Consider the following 22,549-nt stretch of genomic DNA (forward strand, 5'->3'; position numbering starts at 1 on the left):
ATGAAGATGGCATTCATTTATCATAGAGTCTAGTCCAAGCCCCTGCGATGCCAGAATATTTTTGCCCAACGTGGGGCTCGAATCCATGACCCTGAGATTCTCATGCCCCATTGACTGAATTATTAAAATATTCATTTGCCACTTTCCCGAAGCAGTTCATCACAGTTTCTGGCAACAACAGGCATTTCAGAATTCCTCATTTATTTAATAAGGCAACAAAACGCAGGTTGTCGCTGCCAAATGGAAAGCAATACAAGGATAAAGTGTGCATCAGAATTATATGCAGGACACAGACATTTTAAAAAAGAAACTAAGGAACAGGGCAGAGTCAGGAAGCCCAGCAGGTAATAATAGTACATGATTTCCTTTGCAATTTCAGTTTTACTTGGGGACCGTGAAATTGCATGTTCCACAACTGAGGATTCATAGCTGTGCAAACCTGAGAAGGTTCAGGTGGGGTGGGGTGGGGGTGGGATCCTGGCTCTTGAGAAGCTTACAGGGCGGGGTAGCTGGCTTGATTGGCTATGCCACAGTGATTGCCAGCGCCCTTCACCAATCGCATGTAGCCTTGCTCTCCCCATTTCTCAGACCAGCTGACAGAGAAAGAGAGAGAAAGGAGGGATCAGTACATTATTTTATTTTATGCAATTTACGTATATACCACTTGATTGTAAAAAGCCCCCAAACCCTCAAAGCCATTATCACCATCATTACTATATATTGTCAGTAGTAGTAGCAGTAGTGTTTTCATTTCCATACCGCTTTATATTTTTAAGGGGGTGAAATGTCTTTTTAAAAATTATATTTTATTAGGTTTCCAGATGTTTAGCATATACAACCAAAACATGATTTCATCTTTTCTTGATTTTTTTATCTGCTTCCCACAGTTTTCCATGGAGTTGTTGTTCTTCTCCTTCTGCTACACCCTCTCTTCTATTAAATCATAACCACAGTATTATAATCTAATTATTTCTGTTGCTCATATCTCAAATCCTGCTCTCGAGTTCATCATACTATAATACTTCTTTTAATAGTCCAAAAAGGCATCCATTCGTCCATTAGATTCTCTTAATTTTGAGAGTTCTGCAAAGTCCATTATCTTACTTTTCCATTCTTCTTTGGTGGGAATTTCTGCACATATATAATCCTAGCCGCTGTTGTTACATAAACAACTTTAATATTTTGGGGGGAGGGATTTCTGCCCCCAAAATCCCTAACAGAAATGCTTTGGGCATTTTTTTTTATTTCATCATGCATCATTTCCCACAATTCCCTTGCTTTCTTGCAATTCTACCACATATGGGGGGAAAAGACCCACCTATGTGTTTACACTTCCAGCAATTGTTAGGAACATTCTTATACATTTTAGATAATTAGTTAGGTGTTAAGTATATCACTTAAGTCATGCATGTAATTTTCATGTAATTTACTTTTAAAGCATACCAAGCAGTATATTTCATATCTACTTCCCACAGCTTTTCTCATGCACTTATTTCCATATTATGTCCCAGATATTTAGCCCAGTGTATATTCTTGATTTAACCATTTTGTCTTTCGTATCCCATTCTAATAATGGGAGATGGAATATAATTCGTAATATAATTACTTTGTAATATAATTTAAAATCTTCCAGCGAGAATCCAACTCTTTCCTTAACATCTGTTAGTATTTTAAATTTAATCCTTGGTTGGTGGGGGAATCTCAAAGTGGTTTACAACCTACATTTGAACATCCAATGAAACAATCCAAAATAAAACATTGCAGAACAACAACAAAAACCAGATGTACAATATACATTCAAAGCAACATAATTAACAGGAAACGAAAATAAAATTAACAACAACAACAACAACAACAACAACAACAACAACAATAATATATTTATACCCCGCCCATCTGGCTGGGTTTCCCCAGCCACTCTGGGCGGCTTCCAATAAAGCATTAAAATATAATAATTCACCAGATATTAAAAGCTTCCCTAAACAGGGCTGCCTTCAGATGTCTTCTAAAAGTCAGATAGTTGTTAATTTCTTTGACACCTGATGGGAGGGCACCACTATATACGTCCCGTGCCAGATGGCAGTGACAATCTCCCACAATTCCTACACCTTATAAAAAGAATCCTCTTCTTGGCACCATCTTTTCAGTTCCCATATTAGTTCCAAACCCTCTTTAATAGATGTCAGATATCACTGGTGATTTTCACTGCCATGTTTGCTTCTTCTTTTCTCCCTTCAACAAGCAGCAGATAAAACTCCTCACGATTCATTTCAGCATCGTATCCGGGTGAGTTCCTTGTCCACATCAAGAGAGTTGAGCACATGGCCAGCTTCTGTTCTGTGCATTGCCCAAAGGAGGAGACAGCAAGATGGACCCCTGCCTGCTCCCTTAAGGCAGCTCACCCCTCTCTCCTTGGTGAGGGGATCCGGCTTGGGGAGTGTGTGTGTGTGTGGGGGGGGGTGATCTAAGTCTAATCTTTTTGAGCTAGGGATGATGGTGGGAGGTGTGGAGACCCCCACAATATCTCCTCCCCTGTCTCCCTGGTAAGAGGAGTGTTCAGTTGAGTCAGCACTGAACTGTGTGTGAACAGTTAAAAAAAAAACCCAGTTTAAAACAACTGTTTATAACATTTTTTTAAAACCCAAAGTCAACCATAAAGCTAAAAGAATAGATTAAAACACCAGTAACATCTCAGTGTCTGAATAGGCTTGCCTAAACAAAGAATGCCCTCAGCAGGCACTGAAAAGAATACAGCAAAGCCTGAGGTCAATAGGCAGGGAGTTCCAAAGTTTAGTTGCCACCACACTAAAATACCTATTTATTGGGAAGGAATATTGCTGTAACAGTGCCAGTTCTGCAGATAGAGGTGGTTAAATGGACATATATATGAGGTAAGGCAATCATGCAGGTAAACTGGCCCCCATTTCTTATGGGATTACAAGCTGCGATCCGGGAGGCCGGGAGGTTCAGAAAAGGGCAGCCACAGTTATCAAGGGGGTGGAACAACCACCCTGTGAGGAAAGGTTTAGGGGCTGGTAAAATGACGCATGGAATGGAGAAAGAAATTGGGTTTTCTCCCTCTCTCACAAACACTGGAACTTGTGGACATCCAATGATGCTGAATGCTGGAAGATTCAGGACAGAGGAAAGAAAGTCCATTGCCATGCAGCTGTGGAACTCCCTCCCACAGGAGGCAGCAGTGGCCACCAACTCAGGTGGCTTTGAAAGAGGAGTGGGCCGATTCCTGGAGCAGTGCGCCATTGATGGCTGTGCTCTGCCTCTGCACTTGGAGGCAATAAATGCTTCTGGGTACCATGTTATAAGAAAAAACGGCTCCTTTTCCCTTATGGGGCACCCAAGAGCCTGTATAGAGTCCATATGTAGGTTCTCTATCGGTAGGAGAAAAATAACAGAGGCCAACTAGAGAATATTGAGAAGCAAAGTGGCTAGTAAGCCTGATCTTTATTAAACTGTTACAACAGGGTCCCCACTCCCCACACGCAGGAGGGAGGAGGAACTCAACGCCACCCCCCAAGAACATCATACATACATCAAAGAAGGAGGTGGTCTACAGCAGAAGTCCTGTCAGGAGGATACCTGATAATGGTCACTGATTGCATTACCTGGTCAGCCCAGCCATTCTTTTGTAATGGTAAATACTCAGTTCCTGAATCCAGGTCACAGGCTCACCCTTTTCAGACACTGACAGGATTTGTGAGCAAAGAGGCAATGGGGAGGCTCTCCCATTTCCTTCCTCCTTGCAGAGAAATATTTGAGGTCAATTTGGGAGAGTCAAAATGGCTTCAGGACTATTTTCCTGTACTGTTTCAGACATGTGGTTTTATAGATTTATGAATGTGTTTGCCTGGTACATTTATGAACATTTATTTCATATCTTAGACCTTACAATTCTCATAACAATCACTTGCTGGCGACCACGGGAGGAGGAGAGGGTTGCTCTTGTGCCCAAATCCTGCTCTCAGGCTTGGGGGCGTCTGGTCAGCCACTGTGAGAACAGGAGGCTGGACCAGATGGCACACTGACCTGATCCAGCAGGCAGAGGTGGCCCAAGACATTTGGGCACCTGAGGCAATCACTCAATGGTGTCCCACCACCCGGGGTGGGGGGAGAGGAGCTTCCCATTGGCCAAGGGGCTGCTACAGAGGCTGGATCTGCTGCCCCTGTGGATCCTGCAGCCTGAGGCGGTTCCCTCCCCTCCCCTCATGGGTGGGCCAGCCCTCACAGACAGAAGAGCTTGCCTTATGTTCTCCCGATCTTTTCCCGCCCCGGCTCAAACGCCCCTTTGGTCACCTGTTCTTTAGGATCCAGTAAGCTGTGTTGTTCCCCCCGTCCTGGAGCATCCCATAACCAACCACCAGCATGGCGTGGCTCACCAGCTGGGTACACGAGGCGCTGTCAAATACCCCTGGCAGGAGAAGAGACCTGGAGTGAGGCAGGATCAGAAAGGAGAGGGAGGTGCGCCCAAGGGGGCTTCATCCAATGTGAGCCGTACTTGCCCAGATCCTCCAATATGAATGTAGGTGACATATTTAACATAAATACAAACAAATAAAATAAAAATGACCGACTGAGACCACTCAGAGTAGACCATAGCCGGCTGCACAAACACTCTGAAATCTAGTTATCTACTTTGTGTGTCATGTAGGACTTTCCAATGGGAAGCTTTTTGGGGTTTAAAAAAGTAAATAAATCCCAAGTTCTATTTTTTTAAGAGCACCAGGATCTTTGAAGGAGTAAGGCACAAAGAGGGAAGGGGTATGGAGAAGGGCTGTGGAAAGTCAGGGCTTGTCCTGTCATCCCAAGGAAAACTGCTCTTTAGCGCTCAATAGGCAATTTGGGTTTTCCATTGGATTGCCATTTGTTCCAATTGATCACCAAAAGAGCCACTTTTCCCTTGGAAAGGAGCAGGGCAAGGGGGAGAGCACTTGGGCCACGCTTTCTGTGGCACACGGGCAGAAGTGTGGGTGAGCCCTTTGCGTAGACAGTCCTGAGTAATATAGACCAATGGCCTGACTTCCCATAATACAGCTTCCTCTTTAAATCAGGCCCACGAGGACTAGAATCTTACTTTATTTACAAGGGAAGGAGTGTAGCTTAGTGGTAGAGCATTTCCCACATCGGCTCAGTCCCCAATGGCATCTCCTGGTGGGGCAGGGAGAGAGAGACCCCCCTGCCTGAAACTCCGGAGAGCTGCTGCCAGTCAATGTGTAGACAATACTGAGCTAGATGGAGCAATGGCAGCACCCTCTGCCCCTGCGCTCACTCTGCCTCATAGATGGGCTAGCTCTAGAACTGTATGAACTTCCCCAACCATCCGATCCTGGTTTTTAGCATGTGGAGGGTCCGAGTTCCAAAGTTCTCAGGCACAGGACCCGCCTTTAAGCCAAGCACATCCAGCCAGATGGGCAACATATAAATGTTATGTGTGTGTGCGCCTGCTTTACAATACTAGTACATAAAACCATATAGTGTAAAACCATATTAAAAAGTTTAAATCAGAAATCAGCTAACTCTTGTGGGAAGATGCATTCTTCCTTGTCTGCTTAGGCCTGGAGTGGAAAAGTTTTCAGCAGGTGTTTAGAAGTTGGCACAGGCGGTGCCTGCTGGCTCGCTGGTGGCAGAGAGTTCCACAGGATAAGGTCACAGGATAGGGTTCTGATTCTTGTTGCTGTCAGATGAGCCTGAGTTGGGGAATGACCCTGCAGTGCTCCTGCAAGTGATCTCAGTAGCTGAGCTGGGAAAGAAGGGTTCAGGTGATCCCTGAGGCAGTCTGGACCTAAGTTGTTCAGGGCTTTGTAAATCTAAACATGGCTGGGCAGTGGTTGGGCAGCCGGTACAAGGGTGTTTCTCGTCCTCGGCCAGATGTCCCCATCAGCAGTCTGGTCACCGCATTCTGCACCTGCCAGAGCTTTCAAACCAGGTGCCAAGGGCAGCCCCACGTGCTGAACATTGCAGAAGTCCAACCTCAAGCTCACCACTGCATGGACTACAAGTGTCTGGCACTGCTGCTGCGGCCCACCTTAGATGAGGCCCACAAATAAGCCATCTGTGCCCAGGAGTTGCCTATTATCCCCCAGCTTGTTAAGTATAATTGTATAATTGCACACACTGAAATGGAGAATGCCTGTACAGTATGTATGTTGCTAAGGGTTTAACATTTGAAAGTCCCATTGTATACTGTACTAAGTTAGAAAAAGCTCTCTCTAAGCATCTAGCTGAGTCAGTAATTAACTGTTCATATTCTCTGCTAGCCTTCACGTGGGAGTTTAACCTAAGATGATGCAGTTAATGTGTTCCATTGCAAAGTCATCATTTTGGAGGGAGCTGGCTGGGTCTTTTGTTCCCAAGCACAGGGAGAGGAGGGTGTCCTCCAGGAGCTGCACAGAGACACAGCGTGGCTTTTTGCTCTGGTCATAATTCCTTGATGCAAATGCTTTATACAACTTTCTGGATGTATTGCTGATTGTTTTGTACCTTTTAAAGCTTTGAATCATATTTATGGATCTGGACAATTCCCCCCCCCCAAAGGAGTCAGTTTTTATGCATCCAATTGTTTCATGCTGCACAATATTAATAATGGCTATATAGCTGCCACCCAAATCACGCTGGAGGCTGCCCCCCTCTCCAAACGTTTGGCCCCTTACCTGACTTGTAGAAATGGAAGTAGAAGCTTCTGCTGTCCACGGCCACCGAAACCGGCCCAATAGTTGCCACAGCCTGCTCCAGGGCCACCTCACTCCCCACTGGGACCACCACGACGGATGTGCAGTTGGCTGCGCGGTCCTGCGAGTTGTAACTGCACATGGATCCATCCTGCGGAGAAGTGACAATCACCTGGAGGCAGCTGCAGAGCAGGGTGAGGGAGGAGAGTTCCCAGGGCTGGAGAGAGATGCATTTGCAACTCCAAAGAGCCACCAGGGCATTCGGGGCTCAGGGCATCTGGTGATTAATCAGAAGGCTGGTGGTTCAAGCCAACCCACGTAGGGCTGTGGGCAGGATTCCTGCACTGCAGGGGGTTGGACTAGTGGACGCTTAGGGTCCCTTCCAACTCTACAATTCTATGAATGACAGAAACTCATTTTGGAAACTGAACTCCACAAGAAAGGGAAACATTTCAATCTGCCCTCCTCAGAGGAAGGGCTGCAGTGCAGACTTTGCATGGCTATGAATGATCCACAAGGAGACTTCCGGCGGCGACGCCATCGCGGAGCGGTCGTGGGTTGCCTCGGCTGCGAGGCGACCCAGTCCGTCCCGGGGGTTGGAGCCCTGCTACCGCAAAGCGGGGCTCCGGTGGGGTGCGGGAAGAGCGTCCCGCACCCCGGGCTCCCCGGCTGTGCCCATTATGGCTCTGAACCCTTCCCTCGCTCCCCCTGTAAAGGGGGAGTGGGGGTGAAGGGACAACGGAGCCGGGCTATAGGGGATATGCCCCAACCGGGATGCAAAGCGGTGGTCACCCCCGCGACGAGCGTCAAAGTTCTACCTGTTATGTTCGGAACTAAAGAAACCCGGTGGTCGTGAGTATTTGATTGGACTACTTTCTGTGTTCTATTAACGATCCGGGGGACGTTTGGAAAGGAAGCCTGCCTCCCTCCCTTCGGGGGAAAGAAAATAACCAGTTTAAGAGGCTGCTGTTACAGAGATGGTTACAAAGTATCTGAACTTTAACAAGTGAGACTTTTTAGATCTCCCCTTGGGGAGCAAGTTTGTGGAAAATATCCCCTTTTAAAATTTTGGTCTTTGCGCCCTGGTTTCAGGGGAAATGGCTGCGAAAAGTTTGAGTTGAAGTGGAAAACTACTGGTACAAAAGGGAGAACATAGAAATAGAAACTGAAATTTGATACCCATCCCCTTTCTCAACATGTTGGACTTTGTTTTTGAACTTGTTTTGAACTCTGGACTAACGGATGAACAAAGGTTTACTATCTTGAAGCTGGAACTGCTTAATCGGAAATTGAAGGTCTTGAGTGGGGACATGAAAAATTTTTTACTTCCCACAGAGGAGGCTTTCCAAGTTTTTGACACCATGGAAGAAAACCTTGGCAAAGAGCTGAAAGGGATGTTTGAAGGATGGAGAGAAATGACAGGGCGACTCCGGGAAAAATACACGTCCTACGGGGGTGGCAGCCCCGGGACGGTAAGAACTGTTATATCCAGCCCCCGAGGTGTGAGCTCGGGAGTAAGGGACAAAGAATCAAGATTTCTACAAATAGAAGAAAAATGCAACATTGAAGCGGAGAAGCCGAAAGATGAGATGTGTACCTTGATGCTCGATGCAAGGTTTGTTGGGAACTGTGTCTGGATCTGTGGATGGATAAGAAAAGGGGAAAATTGGAAGATTGGTTCCGGTGATAGATGGAAATGGACAATGGACAGAGGGGGAGTAGGGTGAATTATTAAGTGTAAAATCTAAATGGTCTGTTATGGTAATCTGAAATCGGAGGGTGAAGACTGTAAGTTTTATTTTGTTCTTTTTTTAATAAGAAAAGGGATATTTGGAATTTCATGTTATTAGCAGCAGTATAAGGGATAGAAGAAGTTAGTATAGATCTGTTATAAGAATAATTTGTTAAGATTTAAGGATTTACTATTAACTACTACAGAATAAGATGATTGTTTATTATTAGTTATTATTAGCTAATATTAGCTATTAAAGATTAAGATGATTGGGTATTATCAGCTATTATAGATTAAGATGATTGTTTCTTTAAATGAATTTATTTTTTAGAGAGACGTTGTTATTAAAGTAGATTATGGACTTAAAACCGAAGGTGAAAAGGCAGGGGAAGTCAACTGTCAAGATTCAGAAATAGAAATTTTTCTTTATGTATATGAATAAGAAGAAGAATCATGGCAATATTTGTATTTGTTTCATATTTGTAGGTGTGGGTGTGGGTATATGTTTCTTTATGAAAATGTCAATAAATTCTTATTAAAAAAAAATGAATGATCCACAAGAAGTGGACTTTCCTGAGCAGTTGGCTGCTTCCAAACTAGGTGTAAAATTGGGTGTGGGCTTATGCATTGCCTTCCTGCGCTGGTCCCAGTGGTGTAACCTGTGTTGACAGCGCCCAGGGCAAGGCAAGGATTGCGCCCCCTAACCTCCTTGTGGTTGTCATGCAGGGGGCAACAGGTGGGCTTCTCTGCACCCCTGAGGGGACCAGTCCTCACCTGGAGGCCTGCCGGCCACCACATTCACCCTTTCAGCTCGGTGGTGCTCCTTGGCGAGCTTGGCAGCATCCCAGCAGCACTGGAGCTGCAGCTGCAGCAGGCCGAGGAGGAGGGTGGCGGAGAGCAGCCAAGGCTCCAAGCACAGTCCGTCCCCAGGCGCCACTCCTTGGCTGCACAGCACGAGGACAGGTGCTGAGGAGCACAGTGAAGGCGCCTGCCTGGTGTCAATCAGCAGGGAGTTCCAAAGTGCTGCCACACTAAGAGACTGAGTTCTTATTAGATCAAACAGAAGTCTAGCAAAAGGCTCCCTTCTCTCCCTAATCTCCCAGTTGTGTTTTCCACCTGTGAAGGGCGTGTTAAGTATTATTATTATTATTATTATTATTATTATTATTATCATCATTGCTTAATTAACATTGAAATAGAAAATAACTCTGTATGTGCTTTTATGTGTGCTGCTGAAAATTGGAAAATCCCATTGGGCTATAATAAAGCAAAGCAGATCCCTCTGAGCATCATGAATGGGTCTGCGCATGGTGTATGCTCAGAAGTGGAGGGAAGATACCCACAAAGGAGGAATGGCAGGCAAAGTTAATAGAATATATAGAAATGACAAGATTGACAAATAGAATAAGGGTCAGGATTAAAAAAAAATATTCGAAGATGATTGGAAATGTTTTATACATTACTTGGAAACATATTGAAAGCATGCCAAAAAGTTAACAGTAAAAGCTGTAAGAAATGTTGAGATATAAAGCTGAGAAAAAATAAAATATAGGGGGAAATTAGAATATGTAGTAGAAAAGAAAGTAACAAAATGAACCATGGAAGGGGGGAGGGGAGGTTCTTGTTTCATGTGTAAAAATGGAAATGATAAACCAAAATTGAAAAATAAATGGGTTGATAATCAATTTAGGATGTTCTCTGCTCTCTCATAACGTGTTTAACTTTAGATCATGTGAGAGGGTTATTCAATTGCAAACTGCCATTTTGAAGGGAGTTGCCTTTGAGTGCTTCTCTGGAAGCCACAGAGAACAAAGGATGTGATAATGAGGTCTCTCCTGGAGAGAAAACAGCTGTGGGCTAATGGAAGCTGTGGAGGTAGACCTCTGGTTTTTGGTCCAAACACAGAACTTTCTTCAAAACAGAACATCAAACAATCAGTGTTACATCCAGATAGTTGTGTAATATCATGTGCACATCCAGCATAGGTTCACCTTCTTATAAAAATGAAATTTGGAGTAGTTGAAGAAAGTTCTGTGAGTAAAGCTTTTGAGTCTGGACAATATATAGGTCTGGACAATTATTTTTCCAAGAGGAGTCAGTTTTTATTCATCTTATTGCTTCAAGCTGCAAAATGTTAATATATGCAATAGGGCAGACTATAAATTAGAAGTAATGTGAAGGTGGCAAAGGTCTGTGCTTGACTGCACAATTGTGCACATGTGTGTGGCCCAGATCAGTGAGGCATGTGCACTGATTTCTCCTTCTTCCTTACTTTCTCCAAGTAGGGGTAGCTGGTCTCTGAGTTTATGCCTCCGTTTTCCCGCACATACTCGAAGGCCTGGGTGATGTACCCTCCATGGCACCCCTGGTTGCCCAGCTTCCAGGAACAATCAATGAGGTTCTGTTCACTTAGCGGGATCAGCTTCCCTGTCCTGTTGAAGCGCAGCCCTTCAAGTGCTCCGGTGGCGCTGAATGCCCAGCAGGATCCGCAGTGGCCCTGTGGGAACAGCAAGAGGTGGTGAGGCAGAAGTAAATCAAACATGCATGGTGTGGGGGTAGACCCCACCTGGAGTCCTGTGTCCCATTCTGGGAGCCACAATTTAAGAAGGATATTGACCAACTGGAACATGTGCAGAGGAGGGTCTGGGAACCAGGCCTTAAGAAGAAAGGTTGAAGGAGCTGGGTATGTTTAGCCTAGAGAAGAGGAGACTGAGACGAGGTATGAGAACCACCATCCAATATCCGAAAGGTTTTCACGTGGAAGATGGAACAAGCTTGTTTTCTCCTGCTCTGGAGGGCAGGACTCCAACCAACGGCTTCAAGTTACAAGAACGGAGTTTCTAACTAAACACCAGGAAGACCTTTCTGGCAGTAAGAGCTGTCGGACAGTGGAAGAGACTCCCATGGGAGGCGGTGGACTCTCCTTCCTTGGAGGTTTCTAAGCAGAGGTTGGATGGCCACCTGCAGCTTTAGCTAAGATTCCTGCATTGCAAGGGGTTGGACCCTCAGGCCCCTTCCAATTCTGCAATTCTATGATAAAGCAAAAAGTTTTTCTCCCACTTCCATAACACTAGAACTGGTGGACATGCAATGAAGGCAGATGTGGGGAGATTCGGGACAGAGGGAGCAAAGCCCTTCTTCAAAAGGGCATTTTAAAGGGCAGAACTCCCTCCCACAGGAGGCAGCGAGGCCCACCAGCCTGGATGGCTTTAAGAGAGGGTTGGGGGAGAAGGTCAGGATGGCCACTAGCCAGGGTGGCCAGGCTCTTGTATTTGGGTCCTGCTTGCAGGTCTCTTGTTGGGGCATCTGGCTGAGTCCTGTGAGAACAGGGTGCTGGGCTAGATGGACCTGATCCAGTAGTGTTCTCCATGTGCAGAACCTCCATGGCCAGGGGCAGTCCACCTCTGAAAGCCAGTTGCTGGGTATCACAAGTGGGCAGAGAACCGGATGCTGGACTGGACGAGCCACTGGCCTGCTCTAACAGAGAGATGTTAAAAAAGGCCCCTCTAGGAATCCAGAGCTTGGCCATTAAGTCTCCCCAGGTTGTTCTGGACTCACCTGGTTCTTGACTGGGGTGACATAACCTTTGGTGCGCCAGTCAACTTCCTTGGGGGTCTCCAGGGTGGCTGATTCTTGGAACAAGGCAACCTTCTTACCGGATTGGTTGGCCAAGTCAGAACGGAAGCTGCTTAGCATCTTGTTAAACTCTTCGTCCGTCTGAGGGAGGAAAACATAGTTGCTCTGCTCTTACTTGCAGATTTTCAGAATGCCCACCCCTGCCAAGCTACTCCTGAGGCCTGCATCCCAGGGCAAAGCTTTAAGTCACTGGCCAAACCGGCATCCTCCCTCTCCACTCCCAGGAGCTGTTATAGTAGTAGTAATTTTATTAAAGGCCATTGGCCCATATCCAAACAACAATAACAGCAATACATCATGTAACATTTAAACTGATACAGTTTAAACAGTTACAGGTGGGTAGCCATGTTGGTCTGCCATAGTCAAAACAAAATCGAAAATTCTTTCTAGTAGCACCTTAGAGACCAACTGAGTTTGTTCTTGGTATGAGCTTTCGTGTGCATGCACACTTCTTCAGATACACTGAAACAGAAGTCACCAGATCCTTAAATATCCACTCCCTCACTATATTTAAGGATCTGGTGACTTCTGTTTCAGTGTATCTGAAGAAGTGTGCATGCACACGAAAGCTCATACCAGGAACAAACTCAGTTGGTCTCTAAGGTGCTACTAGAAAGAATTTTCGATTTTGTTTTGACAGTTTAAACAGTTTTCCAATTTAAAACAATATATATATACAAAATTTTCAGTTGGATTCCCAGGAGCTGGACTGCAACCATTCCCAAGACCTGCGTTCCCCCAAAGAGAACGCTCACAAATGCCAGCTCAGTCGGAAGCTGTAACGGATCAGCCCTTAGGGAGGGTATGGTCAGGAGCCCAGCGTGTTAGGAGTTAACATACACTCTATGTGACTGGCGGCTCACTCGCAGGAGGCGGGACTTTTCGCCCTTTAAAAAGGGGAGAATGGCAGTTGGTCAGGAGGGTTAGAGGGTTGGAGAGAGATAATGAGAGGTTAGGCTTTGGGGGGATGGGAGGAAAGGTCTTTACCATTGCTATATTATAACCAAGCTGAATTACATGAGAAGAAGATTTGTAACAGTAATAACCCGGGACATCCATGTTTTCAAGTTACCTAATAAAGTTAAATGTGTTTCAACGTTCGTTGACTCTGGCAGTGTATCCGTACCTTAAGAGGTGTGACTAAGAGGAGAGAACAAAGTTTTCCTGTGGAAGAGGAAACGGTTTGCTAATTCTCCTGTCATACAGAGGGCTGGACAGTGAAGCCAAAGTTGCCACGTAGTTGCTTAAAGGGAAGGCAAACTGCTGTAGTTGGGAACCCTGGTAGGGAGATCCCATAGGTGGCAAGAGGTTTTCAAACGTAGAGCCCTGAGGTACCCCAGAGACATCTCCCATATGAACACTTTAGGTTTCATCGTAGTTGTTAGTGAAACCTAGGGAGAGTCACTGTTGGGGAAGCATTGAAGGGGAGGGATCGGGGATAGGATCCCTCACATTAATTGGTGGCAGAGGTGGGATCTCCCTACCAGGGTTCCCAAGTACAGCAGTTTGCCTTCCCTTTAAGCAACTGACAAGGGCGATGCAAGAGATTTCCAGTTACCAAATCACCCAGGTGGTTCATTGCCAGCTGGAAGCTGTTCCCCTCCTGGTTATGCTGCTCAATCCTCCGCAGGTTCTTTTCCCAGACAGCCCGACGAAATGCCTCTTCCTCCTGCAATGGGAAGCTCAGTTATGCATTAGTGGTTCTCGAGCTTTTTTCTCTGGGCCACACAAAAATAGTCTCATGGCTCACCAACTTTTTTCTTGATAAGAAATACATTAGAAAACCAAAAGGAACACCTCCTAGCAATGCTTGATTTGTAACATAGAACACGCTCTCAAGATGAACATTATTCCCAGAATGATCTACATTTTGAGAGGAATTCCAGTTCATATATCTAGTAAATATTTATGTAAAATGAACTCCTTAATTAGGAAATGCCTATGGGGTTCTGCAACTCCAAGAATATCCTTATTAACGAATGCAGTTACCAAAAAAAGGAGGATTTGACATCCCAAATCTAGAACTATACCATCAAGTTTATTTCCTATCAAATATTAGATGTTGGAAAGTAAATTCCAACAATATTTTTCCGACTTGGGTGTCCCTTGAATATGCAGATATAACCCCATTAGTTGAATGGACAGCATTGGGAACAAAATATGTTATAATTCAAAATCCACCTGACACAATTAAGTCAGTCAGGAAGTTATGGAACATGATGGCTAGGGGAAATAAATTTGATCAATTCTCCCACAATAAACTGATGCTATGGGAAATTCAACTTTAAAAATTGGAATGTAAATGGCATTTCTGAGGGACAGAAATCACTTGAAATAAACAGAAGTTTTATAGTATATTGTGTGTATTACAAGCTGGAAGCTGAAACATGTCAGAACAGGGCCAGTACAAGATTCAGAACATGTCAGAACAGGGCCAGAACAGATTCTCATCTGTTCTTTTGTATTTGGAATATTTTTCAGAGGAACTGGGTGCAGCTGGACTGAGCAGGATTGAGATCAGCCCTGTTATCTTTTCTCAACGATATGCTGTTTTGGACAGGCCAGAAGAAGTCTTATTCATTCTCTCTTCATTCCTGTGTTTTTCTCTTGCAGCAGTGAGTTCCGCAGGCTTGGGTTGGAAGGTAAAACAAGGTCAAACAAGACTGTAGCCAAGAAATTGAAGCAAACCAGCAGCCAGGGGGCCTGGTCTTTATTGTTTTAAGAAGACTCCAAACTACAACATAGAAGATGCAGAGAGGGGTGCTCTTCTCTTTTAAAAGTTGTGATGTCGCACATATGTCATAAACATGTCATAAAATAGGAGTTGCATTTGGGCTGAAAACTGATGCCATGTCAATCAAAGATATTCTACATTCCTATCACTGGGTAAGACAAAAGAAGATGCCCGCCATCTCCCACTCCCCAGGCCAAGGCAAATACCCCCCATTGTCTCTCCCAGTATCCCAATACACTGAAATCGGCTGGACATGGTTCTCTGGCCATCCTGAGTCAGGATGATGCAGTCTGGCTGGTGAGTGTGTGACCACACGCTTCAGGGATTATGGCCCTGCCTCAAGTCCCTCCTCTGATGGCCATCTTTTCCCTGAGTAAAGCAATGTTGGAATGATGAAAACCCACCACAGGAATGATTTTATATGAATTTCTTTCTTTTTAAAAAATATTTTATTATTATTAATGTAATAAAAATCATACAACTAATCATACATAAATAAGAATAAAAGTGTGCTTCCCCTCCACTGAGACGACTCCACAATACCTATCCAACTGCCCCAAATCTCAATACCTCCTGTGATGGTCCAACCCTTTCCCATTTTAATAATACAAATTCCAAAAACACCCTCCATATCTTTTCAAAATCATTGCTCCTACGTATCCCTGTCTTGCCCTAATGGTACATGTCAACTTGTCATTAATAGCTACCGGTATATCCCAAACACCTTTGTACTATTCTTCCATTTTATATTCTCCTTGCCCCTTCCACTTCCTAGCTATAAAGATTCGTGCAGCTGTCAATAAATCTGTGAGCAAGTCCTTCCTAGCCTGTGAACTTTCCACCCCATCGTAAATTGATAATAGCGCTACCTCTGGACTTTGGATCACCTTTACCCCCGTGATTTCTACTATCTCCTTAAATCGGGTCCTCCCTCAAAGAGGGCACGTACTGTGGTGAGACCTGGAAACCGACACCCTGTGTTGTGGGTGGGCACAATTGGTCAGCCACAACACCCAATTGGTAGGTCCCTCGATGCTGGGTTCAATCGGACCAATGGGGTCCAGTCTAAACGGATCATGGGACCTATCTATACCCATGCAAGTGACCCAGAGCTTCCTCTTTTGGTGCGTGCATTCGGAACACCCACCCACCTCTTCCTACTTTTAGGGCTTGTGCGCTTGACCTTGCTATGCCGTCATGTGTCGTCTGTCGTTGGGACAGGGGCACGCCAGGAATTTTCCCCATTTGGCTGTTTGGTTGTTGCCATTTGGGTTTTGCTTGCCACGTAGCAAATTATCACAACATGTAAGGTTGCGGATAGGCTCTGGTTCAGGTGATAGGGATGGGAGAACGCTCTCGCCATCCCTAGGCGAAGGGTATTCTGTTAAAGGACTCCAGGGACTCAATGGTTTGGTCAACCCTGAGAGGGTTTGTGCCTGTGCCTGAGTTCGGGGGGACAATTGGGTGGCGGAGATAGCCTGCTCCCGGCTTTCCACTTATCCAGGTGTTCACCCTTGGCTGACCTATGCTGGAACCCTGGGTCAGCGCTACCTGCATGGCCGGGAGCTAGTCGAACCAGAGCCTATGCAACCACTCACTTGCTGTAATAATAATAATAATAATAATAATAATAATAATAATAATAATAAAGTTGTGGCCTAAAATTCTGCCAAAAACCAAACCAAATATTTGAGTTGTGTGTGAATTCCTTAGGGGGAGGTTTCTGGGTCTGAACATGCAAACATCCTTTGTCATTATTATTATTTTTACATATTTACACCCCCACCAAATGTGAACATAATTCCGTGTTTCCTGGCATCCCCTCCAACATAACCCCGAATATCCCTTGTTTATTTGATTTAATCTAACTGGTGTTAAATACCATCTCCAAACTAACTAACAAAAATTTTCTTTTATTCTTATAGACAACATTTTCAACGTACGTTTCTCTCATATTTCCCCCCAGCTTTGACAATCTATCTGCCCTGTTGTCTCCTTTTCCCACACCTCTTTTAATTAATCTTCTTGATCCTCCATTTCTACTAATATTTTATAAATTCCACTGGTTTCCCCTTTTATAAATGTATTTTCTTCTTTATCTCATGTGAGAAGGCAAATAAATTTATGACAAAGATAGGAAGCAAGGGGAAAAAATAATATTATTTTTATTCTACTAAAAGGCCACCACCATTTTATATTTATTTATACCTCTCACCTTCCTCCAAAGGAGCCCATTTGGTGCTGCCTGCCTCTGAAATGTTCCTTTTCCGGCTGGTCATTATAAGAATCTTCATGCCCAGGAGCAGTCTACCTCTAAATGCCAGCTGCTCGGGGCACAGAAGGGCTGAGGCCCATATTCCCCATCAAGCTTCCCTCACTAGAACGCAATGCTGAATTAGAGGGAACCTTCGTCTAATCCAACAAAGCAAATACATTTTTATAAGTAACCAGGCACTCTGTATGTGCACAGAGTGCCTTTGCCTTTAGGTCCCTTGAAAAAAAGTTTGATTTCCCAAGGGAAATTGCTCTCTGCAATAATCAGCAGTGCTACCGGTAGTACTTTGGGGGAATTGACATCTTGTCACGGCAAACTCACCTTGAGGTATTGCTTGGAGTGAACTTCCTTCCATCCTTTCCATTCTCCTTCCAGGGCCCAATCCAGTGCACTGGCGGGTGTTCCCAGGAGCATCAGCAGGATCAGAGGGACTGTTGAAACTGAAGACATGCCTTTGTCTAGAAGAGATATTTATTTATTTATTTATTTATTTATTTATTTATTTATTTATTTATTTATACATACCCCGCCCATCTGGCCGGGTTTCCCCAGTCACTTTGGGCAGCTTCAAACAGAATGTTAAAATACAATAATCTATTAAACATTAAAAGCTTCCCTAATCAGAGATGGGCAAACAGCACCATTGTCAGGTATTTGAAGGGATGAGGTTTGAAGCCAAAGCCTCTGGACGATAATTGAGAGCTGGTGAGTGGTGATCTGCATTCGGAAAGCCCATCTCGCCCAGCAAGTGCCCCCACCCAGCCCTGCAATGGCTCAGGGATTTCAGGGCCCAGACCAGAGACCTTGGGGAGAGGGGAGCAGAGCAGCTCAGGCCCCCCCAGCATCTTTGCAATAATATGCAGCCAGTCCCTGCTAGGCTGGAGCTTGGAAGCAGCATGCACAGTCAGGGGTACAGTGGGACCTCGGTTTAAGAACAGCCCGATTTAAGAACAATTCGGTTTACAAACTCCGCAAAACTGGAAATAGTGTCTCGGTTTGATAACTTTACCTTGGTCTAAGAAGTAAACGATGGAAGGGCACCGGTGGCAGGAGGCTTCATTAGGGAAAGCACGCCTCGGTTGAAGAGTGGTTTTGGTTTAAGAACAGACTTCTGGAATGGATTAAGTTCGTAAACTGAGGTACCACTGTATGTATATTAGTTTGATGCCTGAGTCCCTTCTAATTCCTCCTCAGCAAAGTGAAAATCTAACAGATTTCCATTGTTGAACTAGCCAGGCAAGTTTCTTGTTAATGGTCATACAGTAGTTGCCACCCAAGGACCACTGTGATGGTGCCCCCTGGGCAAATAGATGGGCCTTGCCCCCCCCCAGTGGTGGTTAGAAGGACAAAAGCTGGGCAGTTGTGTGAGAGCGGAGCCTGAACTGGAAGCAGGCTGCAGGCAGAAGCCAGAGAGACAGAGCCATGCTTGACTTCTGCTAGATTCCAAGGCTGTGTCACAACACCCATGATCCCTAGCTAACAGGACCAGTGGTCAGAGATTATGGGAATTGTAGTCCAAAACATCTGGAGGGCCGAAGGTTGGGGATGCCTGTGTTAAAATATAAGCCAGGCTTCCTCCCTGATGGGCCGTTAAGAGATCAAAGGAAAGAGGGCTCTGTGCAATATGGCAGATCGTGGAATCATAGAGTTGGAAGGGACCCCAAGAGTCACCTAGTCTAACCTTCAGTGCAGGAATCGCAACTGAACTTGCAGATAGTGTGAAGGACAAAAGGCAGAGTTTGGGAGCAGAACTAGAATCTGGAGACAAAAGCAGCAGGCTGGGAAGACGGAGAGAGAGAGAGCCATAGCTGATTTCTGCTGGGGTTCAATGTTGCGGCTATGAGATCAACAAGACCCATTTGGGGTGTTGATGCTGTGAACCTAAGCACCCCATAAAAAATTGCACCCAGGGCCACAACCCCCCAGCCCCCCCCCCATGCTACACCCCTGACCTAGGGACCCAGGCTGCCTCTGGTCTGGGAGGTTCCATGAGAACATCAAAAGAGAAGCCAATGGCACATAGCCCAGCATCCTGTCCTCACAGTGGCCCACCAGGTGCCTGTGGGAAACCTGCAAGCAGGATCTGAGCACAAGAGCCACTCTGCCCTCCCACAGCTTCCAGCAACTGGCATTCAGAAGCATTTCCATCTCTGGCTAGCAGGCACCAATAACATGACCCTCCCATTTGTCACAAAACCCCACACATTTATCCAATCCTCTTTTAAATCCATCTAGGTTGGTGGCCTCCTCCCGGAGTTTGTTCTGCAGTTTAACTATGCGCTGCATCAAGAAGCTGCCAGCTCAAACTTCTGAAGTGCAAGCAAATGATGTTCTCACCTTCCCCTTGCAAAACCAGCTCCCCTGCGCCCCACCCCACCCCCACCCCGCTCACGGCAGAGGCTTATCTTGTCCTCCTTGTGTTACTAAAGACTCTGCAGCAGGATGTGGACTCTTTTGCAAAACCCATTGCTTGAGAAAGATGAGGCAGAAGGGGGGGGGACCAAAGCTGCAGAGGACACTTCCTTAGAGCCTCTCTATATTCTGGTTATTATTCGTGCTGAACCTTCAGCTAATGCTGAAACTACTTTGTGCATTTATGTGCATTGTTCAAGTTACTTTTGCATATACCCCCCACCTGCATGAAATTGATCTTTCACTGTGATAGAAGTTATTCTCCAGAACTCCTTTCCTATAGGCAGGCACCTTCATTGAGTTGTTTTTGATGCCTGCTAAGAATTTCTTCACCAAGGCAAGCCTATCCAGACATTTCCATTGGGTTGAACAGTTACAAACATAGGAAGCTTCCTCAGTTCACATTTAATGCCAACCCTTGTGCATTAGAAAACCACACACAAATTGGAACACAAGCATCATAGAATTGTAGAGCTGGAAGGGGCCCCCACCCAAGCTCTGCTTCCTCCAAGGAAGGAGATTCCGCAAGAAGAAGAAGACACTGCACGCAGCTTGTAAGATTCAGGAGGTGGCTGCAAATTATTGCAAGGATTCCTGCAGGGGGTGTGGTGTGTGTGTTTGTGTCCTCTTCCCCCTCTCCCAATTAACCTCTTTCTCCAGGGAGAGAATAGAACTGGGCTGGGTTTGAGAGGAGAGAGCTGAGTGCTCATGCTTGCCTGGCACGGAGCCCACCCCAGATAATATCACTCCGTCTCAGGTTTGGGCCCTGAAATCTCAGGGTCTGGGGTGCTCCTGGCCTGGGAATCCTAGTTCCACACAATGTAGGAATCAGGCCTTTGTGACACCGACTCTTTGAAACTCCCTCCTGTTAGATTTTGGACAGGCACCATCTCGGTTGCCTTTTCAGCACCTGTTGAACAAGACTTCCCAAAAGATTAAAGTTCTCTGCTATTGCTACACATAGATTCTTTTTTTTAATAAAGTGTGTTAGACAGAAAGTGCCTCTAGAAGCATAGATATGTAGAACCGGAAGGCCCCACGAGGGTCACATAATCCAACCCCCTGCAATGCAAGCTGTCCACAGGTCCATTTGCTCACCACGACCCCCCATTTCAAGAGCCTGAAACACACAGGAAGGTGGCTTGCTAGCTTCCTGAGGATGGAAAGTATAGGACAGGGGCCAGCAACCTTTTTTAGCCGTGGGCCAGTCCACTGTCCCTCAGACCATGTGGGGGGGGGCGGACTATATTTTGGAGGGGAAAATGAACAAATTCCTACGTCCCACAAATAACCCAGAGATGCATTTTAAATAAAAGGACACATTTTATTTACTCATGTGAAAACACGCTGATTCCCGGACTGTCCGTGGGCCGGATTTAGAAGGCGATTGGGCCGGATCCAGCCCCCGGGCCTTAGGTTGCCTACCCCTGGTATAGGACAAGGGAACAGGCTTCTCAGGAGATGGTGGCCTTGCCTTTGCTGAAGAGGCTGGCCAGCCAGCCATCAGCCATGGATGCTGTAGGTGGGGGGCCCAATGCCCACAACAGAATGCTTCTTTCAGGTCTAATTTCAGCCCTGATCTGGCCCTTTGGCCCTCCAGAGTGCAGGTGAGCTCTGAGCCTAGGAGAGCAGCTCAGACTATTCATTGATCTAGCCCAGGACTGTTAACTGTCTCTGGCAGCAGCTTCCTTGGATGTCAAGCAGAGAGGTGTCCTTTCCTTAAGAAGAGACAGCGGGGCCAGGCCAAGGCCCCCTTTAACCCATCATCCTGTCCTCACAGGAAGAGTAGGATTTGGGTGCAACAGCAAGTCTCCCCATTTGTGATTCCCAGAAACTGATATTCAGAGGCATTTACAGCCTCTGAGGCAGAAACTTCACCCTCTCCTTCTAATGGGAGATGCCTGGGCATTGAATTACTGAGCTCTGTTTCCAATCTCTATACAATACAGGAATTTAGGAAGATGCCCACCTACCCAAACAGGGACCCAGGTCTTTCCCACCACCTGCTCTTTGGTCTGTTTTAGCTGGCAATGCCAGCGGGCATCAAACCTGCAAACTCCTGCATGCAAAGCAGCCACTACCACCGATTCCCACACAGACAGACACAACCTACCTCTCTGTGCAGCAGGGCTGGTTAAGGGGGAAATATACTGCCTGTCGGTTTGCCTCACTCTGTGAGAGGAAAACCAACCGTGACACTTACACAGATAGTGTGCCCTAAAAAGCACAACTTCCTCTTGTTCATGCACGCGCGCGCGCACACACGCACACACACACAGGTCTGCCTGCTTGCACAATTCGGGTTGCTGAGAGAACAGGCCAGAAACAAAAAGCCATGTTTTTGTTTTTTAATATAGTGTTATTAATTTCCAATATATAACAATTACAAAAAAGAGAAAAAATACAAAAACAAAATCCCAACTCTTTCCCCCTCCAGGACAGATCAGTCTAGTTAAGTTTGCAAAAGTCAAATGTGTGGTTTCGGTAGTTGCCATTCTTCAAGATTATCAGTGAAGTATTTTATAAAAGGATGCCATAGTTCAGCAAAATGTATGTAATATCTTTGTTGTTTTTTCTGATACAGCAACAGACCATGCATCCAGCTTCCAACTAGAGATACACAGATGTTCCAATCTTTCAATTCTCTGTCACTAGTTGGCAAAAGAAAGGTAATTAGTTCTTTATAACATAGGTCAGATTGCCCTTCTTTAAAAATAGCTAACAATCATAAACTTGGGGTCCATTCCACATGTTCACCTGTAATATAGCTTATTTCTTATAGTTGGAAGAGACCAGGAAAGTCATCTAGGGCGGTACAGAATAGTGAATCGGAAGAGACCAAGGCATCCAGACTGACTCCCCCCACAAAACTCACAACCTCATTTAAGTTTGGCCTACACCGGGGGGGGGGCGTAAGGGGCGTGTTCAGGGGGGGACCAGCCCAGCGGGAGGCGTGGCGAACGCGTCTGAAGCAGCTGGAGCGCCAGGGAGCGCACCTGGGAGGAGGGGCTGAGTCCTCAGCGCGGTCGGCAGCTGGACGTGCAATGGGGCAACTGCCCCCTCCTCAACCAAGGGGG

The 22,549-nt window shown here is 45.8% G+C and overlaps 1 protein-coding gene across 1 annotated transcript; it reads right to left on the reverse strand.

The window, feature by feature from the left end:
* Positions 1-462: 462 nt before the first annotated feature.
* On the reverse strand, positions 463-21,624 carry LOC117039593 (cathepsin L1-like). Its single transcript, XM_033136757.1, has 8 exons — positions 21,586-21,624; positions 17,382-17,518; positions 13,610-13,720; positions 11,974-12,132; positions 10,688-10,912; positions 6,666-6,834; positions 4,312-4,426; positions 463-593 (listed from the first exon to the last, which is right to left on the reverse strand). The coding sequence occupies exons 2-8, from the start codon at positions 17,508-17,510 to the stop codon at positions 494-496; spliced, it is 1,008 nt and encodes a 335-aa protein (XP_032992648.1). The 5' UTR covers positions 17,511-17,518; positions 21,586-21,624; the 3' UTR covers positions 463-493.
* Positions 21,625-22,549: the final 925 nt, after the last annotated feature.

This window comes from Lacerta agilis, chromosome 18 (assembly GCF_009819535.1).
Source record: "Lacerta agilis isolate rLacAgi1 chromosome 18, rLacAgi1.pri, whole genome shotgun sequence".
Classification (NCBI taxonomy): domain Eukaryota; kingdom Metazoa; phylum Chordata; class Lepidosauria; order Squamata; family Lacertidae; genus Lacerta; species Lacerta agilis.

Excerpts from the sequence above, each read along its gene's own strand:
- LOC117039593 (XM_033136757.1), bottom strand. The coding sequence starts at position 17,510 with ATGTCTTCAGTTTCAACAGTCCCTCTGATCCTGCTGATGCTCCTGGGA. Across the intron at positions 6,835-10,687 it reads GCTACCCCTACTTGGAGAAA|GATGGATCCATGTGCAGTTA; the intron begins GTAAGGAAGAAG and ends ACTTCTCCGCAG. Across the intron at positions 4,427-6,665 it reads CTTCCATTTCTACAAGTCAG|GGGTATTTGACAGCGCCTCG; the intron begins GTAAGGGGCCAA and ends TTCTCCTGCCAG.